Source organism: Gorilla gorilla, chromosome 3 (assembly GCF_029281585.2).
Source record: "Gorilla gorilla gorilla isolate KB3781 chromosome 3, NHGRI_mGorGor1-v2.1_pri, whole genome shotgun sequence".
Lineage (NCBI taxonomy): Eukaryota > Metazoa > Chordata > Mammalia > Primates > Hominidae > Gorilla > Gorilla gorilla.
Window position 1 is genome coordinate 209100012 of NC_073227.2, and position 10640 is coordinate 209110651.

The following is a 10640-nucleotide window of genomic DNA, read 5'->3' on the forward strand; positions in this document are numbered from 1 at the left end:
CCTGGGGTTGTGTTGAAATAACACACTGAATGGAGATGGTAGTTCATAAATTCTTTTTCTAGTGGTGGCAGTTAGTGTTATTGTAGTCTTTTTTTTTTTTTTTTGAGATGGAATCTTTCTCTGTCTCCCAAGCTGGAGTGCAGTGGCGGGATCTTGGCTCACTGCAACCTCCACCTCTTGGGTTCAAGTGATTCTCCTGCCTCAGCCTCCCAAGTAGCTGGGATTACAGGTGTGCAACACCACGCCCAGCTAATTTTACTTTTTTTTTTTTTTTTTTGAGACAGAGTTTCGCTTTTGTTGCCCAGGCTGGAGTGCAATGGCGTGATCTCGCCTCACCGCAACCTCCACCTCCTGGGTTCAAGCAATTCTTCTGTCTCAGCCTCCTGACTAGCTGGGATTACAGGCATGTACCACCATGCCCGGCTAATTTTGTATTTTTAGTAGAGACGGAGTTTCTCCATGTTGGCCAGGCTGGTCTCGAACTCTCGACCTCAAGTGATCTGCCTGCCTCAACCTCCCAAAGTGCTGGGATTACAGGCATGAGCCACTGCACCCGGCCTAATTTTCATATTTTTAGTAGAGACAGAGTTTCTCCATGTTGGCCAGGCTGGTCTCGAACTCCTGACCTCAAGTGATCTGCCTGCCTCAGCCTCCCAAAGTGCTGGGATTACAGGCATGAGCCACGGCGCCCGGCCTAATTTTCATATTTTTAGTAGAGACGGAGTTTCACCATGTTGGCCAGGCTGGTCTTAAACTCCTGACCTCAAGTGATCCACCCACCTCGGCCTCCCAAACTGCTGGGATTACAGATGTGAGCAACCATGCCCGGCCAACCTTATTTATTTATTTATTTATTTATTTATTTTAAGACTCTTACTTAAGACTAACTCATAGCAATATTCTGAAGCTGTGACAAGTTAGTATCCTGGAGGCTATCTTGGTAGAGGTTTCATGATGCCACCCTGATGCCACCTCTCTTCCTCTTTACAGTAGTATAACTCTTTGCTCTGTTATTTTTTCGTAGCTTAAATTCTCATCCTAGTAATTCACGTATGCTTTACAAGTGATGTATAGGATTAAAACATTTTGAATTAATGATTTCAGAAAGGTGAGTTTTGACTAGGAGAAAGGAAGGTGGAGGAAAAAACATTCTCAGCCAGAAAACTTCTTTTTCCCAAAGTTCGAGATAAGAAAACATCCAACATCCTGTTGGAGGTAAGTGGGAAAGAAGTAGCAGTTGGAGCCTTGAAAGTCAGAAACCAATGAATGGAACAGCCTGAGTAATGGACCCGACCCGTGGAAGGCTGCCAAGCTGGAGAGTGAGGGGACGGAGACAGAAATATGGCGTGATGAGTGCGTGGGAAGGTCAAACTCGCTGGCCTTTGAGGAAGAGCTTTTGAGGTGCAACTTCCTGGCATGCAGTGAGCAGAAGGCAGGCCAGGACAGGAGCTGACTCCCGAGCAGGGGACACAGTGAATTTGTGGCATTTGTTACCAGTCTCGGAGTTCACTGTGCACAGTCTCCACACTAGGCATTTACTTTTTCATATGTCCGAAAAAATGTCTGCACACTTCATTTCTGTCCAGTAAGAGCTGATAGAGAATCAGGGATTTGAAGGGGCCTAGTTTGGAAATTTTCAATGGGTGAAAATAAGTGAGCAAAATTACATTTATACTAAAATATAATTCTTTCCATCCGCTCCATAGTGGGATAGCCTCTTGAGGCAACTTCCAATTAGAATGTCATTTTAGATGCTTTCCAAGATGGCAGATGGGTGAGTACTAGGGTGTGCAGGGAAGAACAATAAAGAGCTCTGGCAATCCATCATGCGTCTAACACCAAGGAATACTTCAGTGGAAGAGCTCTCATTTTGTTGGGATGAATAAAATTAAATAAAAGTACACAGTACCCAATAAAGGAACAAAAGCTTAGGCTTTGGTCAAGCAGAACAAAAGGGGCTAATGAGGAAAGGACTATGTATTACAGTTTTCTTCTCTCAGTTCTCAACTAGGTTTTATTAGTGGAGTTCCCAAAAGATTTGGACCAAATTTCCAATTCAGATATCATTAGAGATCATCAAAACTCAAATCTCTTTACTGGTTTACACCAAATCACCCAAGCTTCCAGCCTAAAACCCACATGTTCACATGGTTCCACAGTGCTGTTTATGTACAATAACCAATTCTCAAAATGGTAATCCTGTTAGAAGCCAGAATCCTCAGCCTCTAGCATGTGTGCTTTTCACAGAGATAAGTCTCAAAGTTTGGGGTTGGTGAGGAGCCCAGTGTACAGGAGTTCCACATTAAGTCATAATTGGCTTTGTGTTGGACAGTGTATGTCAGCTGGTGAAATCAGGCACAGAAGAGATAAGGGTTTCTTGTCATAACAACTTAGCAATAGGTCACCCGCGTGTTACTCAAAACTGTAGGACGGCAGTGAGGGCTTTGCTAATCCCAGAACAGAGGTGTAACCTGGCCCCATATCCAGCCTCCAGAAAATGTCTACAGTAGATCTGATGGAGAACCTCAGGGAGGAACTCACCTGTTTCATCTGCTTGGACTATTTCAGCAGCCCAGTGACCACCGAGTGTGGGCACAGCTTTTGTCTGGTGTGTCTCCTCAGGAGCTGGGAGGAACATAACACACGTTTATCTTGTCCTGAGTGCTGGAGGACCTTGGAGGGCCCGCATTTCCAGCCAAACGAGCGTCTGGGGAGGCTGGCCAGCATCGCCAGGCAGCTCCGGTCCCAGGTGCTGCAGAGCGAGGATGAGCAGGGCAGCTACGGGAGGATGCCCGCCACTGCCAAGGCGCTCTCCGATGACGAGCAGGGTGGAAGCGCCTTCGTAGCCCAGAGCCATGGTGTAAACAGAGTGCATCTCTCCAGCGAGGCTGAGGAGCATCACAGAGTAAGACAGCTGCTCAGCATGAACCCCACGACTCATCGCAGCTAACTCCGTTAGCTTTCCTGACGTTTCCTAACGTCCTCTGTGGGGGACAGTCACGAGGGCCCATCTGAGCACCACATCACAAAACGGCGTGGGTCCAGCTTACACCCTTTTTTTTCCCTTTTTTTTTTTGAGACAGAGTTTTGCTCTGTTGCCCAGGCTGGAGTGTAGCGGTGCGATCTCAGCTCACTGCAGCCTTGGCCTCCCGGGTTCATGCCATTCTCCTGCCTCAGCCTCCCAAGTAGCTGGGACTACAGGCACCCACCACCACGCCCGGCTAATTTTTTGTATTTTTAATAGAGATGGGGTTTCACCATGTTGGCCAGGCTGGCCTTGAACTCCTGACCTCAGGCGATGCGCCTGCCTCGGCCTCCCAAAGTGCTGGGATTACAGGCGTGAGGCACCGCACCCAGCCTGCCCTTTGTTTTAGAGGCCTAGGACTGTGCAGTTACTGGTCTTCAAAGCCCCTTCATGACCTGGGACTCTGCTCATTTGCCAGAAAGGGTTTGTTTCTATTGCAGGAGAAACTCCAGGAAATCCTGAATCTTTTGCGTGTAAGGAGAAAGGAAGCTCAGGCTGTACTAACCCATGAGAAGGAGAGAGTGAAACTGTGCCAGGTCGGTGTCTGTCTGACTTTTGCTGCTTGTATATGACCCCACAAGGGGGACTAAAGGGAAATTTAGTGAAATAACAGGAAAAAAAAAAAGACAAATTTTTCCAGTCTCACCTCTAAAATATGCAGTTTCCTTGCATTGGGCTGCCTTCTTCTGAGCGTCCTCGTTGGGAGTCTCAAGGCTCAGCTGCAATTCGCCCCCTCTAGGAGCCTCCTTTGCGCAACTAGACAACGCTGTGGCTTCCTCTATGACGGCTCTGGTAGAATTATTTAAAACACAAGTGATACTTATAGACATGTAACATGAGACGGAAAGCGATTTTAAAAAGAAATATCTCAAAAACATGGAGGGGAAAATGCAAATTAAAAAGAAATAAAGAGACAGAGATATAAAAGCAAAATAGTGGTTTAAATTATACCTGACAAGTCCTCAAGGTTAGTCATGGACTTGGATTTGAGCTCTCTAGCAGTCAAAGCAAAGGACTAAATATCAAATCATATATTTTTTAAAACCATGTATCTGATTCTCCCAATAGACTTTGAATTGTGTTTTTTTTTCTTTTTTTTTTTGGAGATGGAGTCTCCCTCTGTCGCCCAGGCTGGAGTGCAGTGGCGTGATCCTGGCTCACTGCAACCTCCACCTCCCGGGTTCAAGTGATTCTCCTGCCTCAGCCTTCCGAGTAGCTGGGATTACAGATGTGTGCCACCATGCCCAGCTAATTTTGTATATTTGTGGAGATGGGGTTTTACCGTGTTAGCCAGGCTGATCTCGAACTCCCGACCTCAGGTAATCCACCTGTCTCGGTCTCCCAAAGTGCTGGGATTGTAGGTGTGAGCCACCGTGCTTGGCCATACACTTTGAATTCTTAAGTGAGCGTATTTGCCATGTATATTTCTGTTCCTTTTTGGTTATCTGACACCTACTTTCATTGAATAAATATTTGTTGAATAAATGAACACACATTTTTCATAATTTTTCTTAATTTTGTTTTATTTGTATCATAGTCCTGATCACTACCTGTCATATTTCTTACTCATTTTTGGTTTTCTCCACTAGAACGACCGCCTCCTGGGAATGGAGATTTTGGTTTTGTTTACTATTGTATCTATAGCGCACATACCTCGAAAACATCAACCTCTACACCCAGCGCATCAACAGATTAAATGTGTTATATGTTGGATTTCAGGAATTGTTGCCATGAAACTCTAGGACTTGGCCAGGCATGGTGGCTCACACCTGTAATCCCAGCACTTTGGGAGGCTGAGGAGGGTGGGTCACCTGGTCAAGAGACTTGAGACAATCCTGACCAACATGGTGAAACCACATCTATACTAAAAATACAAAAATTAGCTGGGCGTGGTGGCACACGCCTAGACTATAGTCCCAGCTACTCAGGAGGCTGAGGCAGGAGAATCATTTGAACCCAGGAGGCAGAGGTTGCAGTGAGCCGAGATTGCGCCACTGCACTCCAGCCTGGCGACAGAGTGAGACTCCATCTCAAAAAAAAAAAAAAAAAAAAAAAAAAGAAACTCCAGGACTTGTAAGGATTAAAAATCTACAGACAAGGGCATTTCTCTTACTAACTTTATCTCGTGTGTGTGTGTGTGTTTTGGCAGGAGGAAACAAAGACTTGTAAGCAGGTTGTTGTGTCAGAATACATGAAAATGCACCAGTTCCTGAAGGAAGAGGAGCAGCTGCAACTCCAGCTACTAGAACAGGAAGAGAGAGAGAACATGAGGAAGCTGCGGAACAATGAGATCAAACTGACCCAGCAAATCAGAAGCCTAAGCAAAATGATTGCACAGATTGAGTCCTCAAGTCAAAGCTCGGCTTTCGAATCTCTTGAGGTGAGAATAACATTCATGAGAGTAATGGGAAAAATTATAGTAACTCATAGTACTTCAAGCCATAGGAAACAATGTTTTCTTTATTCATCTTAAAAACTAAGTTCTGGTCCAAAAGTAGTTTTCCTAAAGAATTGACATTCTATATGTCAATAAAGCCTTACAGAAGAGAGAGAGAGAAAAAAAAAACATCCAGAGGAATAACTATCCCAAACAAGCCTGAGAGTGGCTTCAATGTCTTCTGTACCTGCCTCTCTGCAACCTCAGCTTTGTTAATTTTTTTTTCTAGTTTATTAATGTGTATTTACTATGTGCTGGGCACATTAAATTTAATCTTCACAAAGACCTGATGAAGATAAGTACCATTATGATATGAACTCTAGGTCTAGATGACTGTCATCTACAGGATGGGTTAATAGCGGCACTGATTTAATTATTCATACCTGTGGTACTAACGAGATCTGCCCGCCTGATAGTTAATAGAGAGGAGAGCCCTCCTGTTCCGTGCAGGGAGCTCCTATTTCTCAACACCTTTGGTCTACTGCCCTTCTAGGCTGCTGCATTCTTCAGGACCTTTTTTTTTTTTTTTTTTTTGAGACAGAGTCTCACACTGTCGCCCAGGCTGGAGTGCAGTGGTGCAATCTTGGCTCACTGCAATCTACGCCTCCTGGGTTCAAGCAATTCTCTTGCCTCAGCCTCCCAAGTAGCTGGGATTACAGGCGTGCGCCACCATGCCCAGCTAAGTTTTGTATTTTTAGTAGAGACGGGGTTTCACAATGTTGGCCAGGATGGTCTCTATCTCTTGACCTTGTGATCCATCCACCTTGGCCTCCCAAAGGGCTGGGATTACAGGCGAGAGCCACTGGCACCCGGCCATGGACTTTCTTAAACATAAGCCATGTGATCCAACTCCAGTTTCAGGTCTGTTTTGTAGACTGGTTCCACAGAATGCTACTATTTAATTTAGTGTCTTCCAAACACACCACCCCGACCTGACACAGGCTTGGTTAGCCTCAGTTGTCACCAGCCCATTTTCCTTTGTTATCTCTGCCTCTCACTGGATGATCGAGACTAACAGGTTGGCTTGTTTGCAGAACAGGTTCCCTGGACAAGGTGATGATACGAGAAAAAGAAAAGGACAAAGTATTCTCTAGTCATTGTGAGAAACACCTTGTGTTCACCACAGCACATCCCTGGAAGAAACTGGGGATGCTTTTCTCTGCTCTGTGTGCTCCCACTCATGGTGTGCTTCATGGGAAGCAGATTCTGTGAGCTTTGCAAGGACTGTATGCAAAATGAATTTCGTCTGTGTTATGATCAAAGCTCACCATGCTAACTTCTTTCTTTTTTACCCTTAGGAAGTGAGAGGAGCCCTGGAAAGGTAGGCTTTCATTCTGTGTTCAGTTACGCAAGCTGCGGGGGAGTGGTGCTGATGGACAGTTTTGAGTGGGGATAGGAGGTCTGCGCTGTTGCTGGGGGAGAAATGAGGTGGACTCTCCAGTTGGAGCAGGTCACGCGGTCTGTGCTGAGGAGTGAACCTCTCTGCCGTCTTGCAGGAGCGAGCCACTCTTGCTTCAGTGTCCGGAGGCCACCACCACAGAGCTGAGTCTGTGCCGCATCACGGGAATGAAGGAGATGCTAAGAAAATTCAGCAGTAAGTCAGCCTGATTTGTTACCCCTCCGGGGCTCGTAGAATTAACTTCAGCATACGTTCTTCCAGTGTCAGACATTCACGAGCTGACACGAGGCTCCTGGTTAAGGAATCCGGGCCAGCACGGAACACCAGGGAGGGCTGGGGCCACAGACCGTCTCTGAGCGTGAGCAGAGAGAAGCAGTGAGACTTGACTCAGGCTTTATCTGGCTTTGTTTTCTGTCTAAAGGGTCCTTTTTTTTTTTTGAGACGGAGTCTGGCTCTGTCGCCCAGGCTGGAGTGCGCCATCTCGGCTCACTGCAAGCTCCGCCTCCCGGGTTCACGCCATTCTCCTGCCTCAGCCTCCCGAGTAACTGGGACTACAGGCGCCCGCCACCACGCCCGGGTAATTTTTTGTATTTTTTAGTAGAGACGAGGTTTCACTGTGTTAGCCAGGATGGTCTCCATCTCCTGACCTCGTGATCCGCCCGCCTCGGCCTCCCAAAGTGCTGGGATTACAGGTGTGAGCCACCGCGCCCGACCAATCCTGGTCCTTTCTTTGTTGGTTTTGTCATTGTCTTTTCTATCCCCCCTTGCACGTGCAGACACGCCCCCCTCATGCAGGGGCGTCTACATTTCTAGCTCTGATCCCGTGAGGATAAAAGCTGACTTAAATTCTAAAATCCCAGCGAGGGCGCATTCAACCAACTGTCCTTGTAGAATGCTCCAGATGTTTAGTCTGGCCAACACCGAGAGACGTCAGGATTAGTTCTCAGCTTTTATCTTGTGGACAGTCTGACCTTCAGAGGAAGGCCTAATGAGCTTTGAACTCCAGAGTGTTGAATAAAGCCCTGCCATGGGCCCCGGCACTATGCTACTGGGCTCTGCGCTTACTTACAATGATAAGTAAGGCAGATTTTGCCTTTGCTTTTGTAGAATTTTCAGTGAAATTGAGGAGGAAGGCATTAATCACACAGATAATTAGTTATGGTGGGATCTGGTCTATAAATAAAAGTATGAAATGGTATGATTGGGGCCAGGTGCAGTGGCTCACGCTTGTAATCCCAGCACTTTGGGAGGCCAAGGCGGGCAGATCACTTGAGGTCAGGAGTTCGAGACCAGCCTGGCCAACATGGTGAAACCGCGTCTCTGCTAAAAATACAAAAAAAAATTAGCTGGGCGTGATGGTGGGTGCCTGTAATCCCAGCTACTCGGGAGGCCAAGGCAGGAGAATCACTTGAACCCAGGAGGTGGAGGTTGCAGTGAGCAGAGATGGCGCCATTGCATTCCAGCCTGGTTGACAAGAGAGAAACTGTCTCAAAAAAAAAAAAAAAAAATCAGAAATGGAATGATTGGGGCACCTGATCTTGTCTGGACAGTGAGTGGAAGTTGGAGTCCTCAGCCAGGCACGGTGGCTCATGCCTGTAATCCGAGCACTTTGGGAGACTGAGGTGGGTGGATCACCCGAGGTCGGGAGTTTGAGACCAGCCTGGCCAGCATGATGAAACCCCATCTCTACTAAAAATACAAAAAACTAGCCGGGCGTGGTGGCGGACACGACTACTACTCAGGAGGCTGAGGCAGGAGAATCACTTGAACCTGGGAGACGAGGTTGCAGTGAGTCAAGATCGCGCCATTGCAGTCCAGCCTGGGCAACAAGGGCGAAACTGTCTCAGGAAAAAAATAAAAAAAAAAAGGAGGCCCCGTATGTGGCTGTCGGTTCACAGAGTATGTGTGCTTCATCAGATGGTCCCTGGGTGCTGCACTGAACTCACAGGAAGCTACATTTGTCATGACATAATGAAAAAGGCTGATTAGGGATTGTGATTTGTGATTTGAATACTCAGTAACCGTGTAATCTTGGTGAAGTTTCCTAACCTTCCTGAACCTGTTTTCTTTTTTGTAAAAATGATAGAAAAGAATGCTTGCAGTGATTAAATGAGATAATGTACAGAAAATGTTTGGCACATTAGAAGTTCAGCCAAAGATAAGTGCTATTTTCTCTCCCACCCAAATTGAAGAACCAGAACCTCCCATGGCTAATATGATGCGAACAACCAAGGGTGTCCCTATGTGGACGCACAGCTCGGAGCTCTAAAGATGTCCTGTGAACAGAGCGATGCCCATTCCACCCACAGGGATTCTCCTCCCCACCTCAGGCAGGCTAAAGCTCCTTCTCCATGTGGCTCTTCTCTCTGTCTTCATTTAGAGCTTCATGCTATGTGTTGTGGAACAGTCAAAGAAGAGCTCAGAAATTTTGTTCTCAACCAAATACTGTTTTTTTCTGAGACTGAGTCTTGCTCTGTCGCCCAGGCTGGAGTGCAGTGGTATAATCTTGGCTCACTGCAACCTCCACCTCCTGGGTTCAAGCAATTCTCGTGCCTCAGCCTCCTGAGTAGTTTGGATTATAAGCACGCACCACCATGCCTGGCTATGTTTTGTATTTTTAGCAGAGACGGGGTTTCACCATGTTGCCCAGGCTGGTCTTGAACTCCTGACCTTGTGATCTGCCTGCCTCACCCTCCCAAAGTGCTGCATTACAGGAGTGAGCCATCACGCCCGGCCCCACATTACATTTAAAAAACCAGGACTAAATACTAAGAATTCAATGGAAATCTCACATACGTAAGAGGTTTTTCAAGCATGCCCAAGGGAAATCTCTTCTTTCCTCCTCTTGCAGCGGAGATAACGCTGGACCCAGCCACAGCTAATGCCTATCTCGTGTTGTCGGAGGATCTGAAGAGTGTGAAATATGGGGGAAGCAGACAGCAGCTACCCGACAACCCGGAAAGATTTGACCAGTCTGCGACTGTGCTGGGTGCTCAGATCTTCACCAGTGGGAGACACTACTGGGAGGTGGAGGTGGGAAACAAGACCGAGTGGGAAGTGGGCATCTGCAAGGACTCTGTGAGCAGAAAGGGGAATCTCCCCAAGCCACCTGGGGACCTGTTCTCACTAATAGGTTTAAAAATCGGAGATGATTACAGCCTCTGGGTCTCGTCACCTTTGAAAGGTCAGCACGTAAGAGAGCCTGTGTGTAAGGTTGGTGTCTTCCTGGACTATGAATGTGGACATATAGCATTCTACAACGGGACGGATGAATCCCTCATCTACAGCTTCCCGCCGGCTTCTTTCCAAGAGGCCCTCAGGCCTATCTTTTCCCCCTGCCTCCCAAATGAGGGGACAAACACAGACCCTCTCACCGTCTGCTCACTAAACAGCCACGTCTGAGGGGCGTGCCCTGAGCCGTCACAGCGGGTGATGTCTGAGACCAAGACATAACTATTAAGACGATGAAGGCATCGACAGTATTAATGTCAGGTGATCTGAAATAAACTCCCGTACCCCCACCCCACCCCCAAGAGTTTCCATTAACTTGATCCCATTATGAACAGCCACATTACACAATCAAGTTCAACCCCAATAGAAGAGAGCTGATCATATTCTGTGTGTTTGAGTAAATGTATTCTCTAGGCTACCCCATGTGTGTGCAGGTCACTCAAATATTCAGCCCCTATTACCATGAATCCTACTGCCATAGGCCGGATTTTATAAATATATGTCACTTTTTCAAGTGTATTTAATTATTTGACTCTGAAAAACTGTGC

The 10640-nt window shown here is 46.9% G+C and overlaps 1 protein-coding gene across 2 annotated transcripts; it reads left to right on the top strand.

Moving 5' to 3' along the window:
- Window positions 1-10387, top strand: TRIML1 (tripartite motif family like 1). Of its 2 annotated transcripts, XM_019025128.3 has the most exons (8): window positions 1-38; window positions 1105-1215; window positions 2623-2905; window positions 3466-3561; window positions 5175-5405; window positions 6761-6783; window positions 6959-7056; window positions 9713-10387. In XM_019025128.3, exons 3-8 carry the CDS (start codon window positions 2789-2791, stop codon window positions 10261-10263), a joined length of 1116 nt encoding a protein of 371 aa, XP_018880673.2. In that variant the 5' UTR covers window positions 1-38; window positions 1105-1215; window positions 2623-2788; the 3' UTR covers window positions 10264-10387. The 2 variants fall into 2 exon arrangements, with proteins under 2 accessions (XP_018880673.2, XP_004040784.3); XM_004040736.5 differs by lacking the exons at window positions 1-38; window positions 1105-1215 and having other exon boundaries at window positions 2380-2905.
- The last annotated feature ends 253 nt before the right edge of the window (window positions 10388-10640 follow it).

What these genes read in the sequence shown, in the direction of transcription:
- TRIML1 (XM_004040736.5), top strand. Translation starts at nt 2,498, where the DNA reads ATGTCTACAGTAGATCTGATGGAGAACCTCAGGGAGGAACTCACCTGT. An exon ending in AGGCTGAGGAGCATCACAGA is followed by an intron (nt 2,906 to 3,465) that starts GTAAGACAGCTG and finishes TTTCTATTGCAG; the next exon opens with GAGAAACTCCAGGAAATCCT. An exon ending in GATGCTAAGAAAATTCAGCA is followed by an intron (nt 7,057 to 9,712) that starts GTAAGTCAGCCT and finishes CTCCTCTTGCAG; the next exon opens with CGGAGATAACGCTGGACCCA.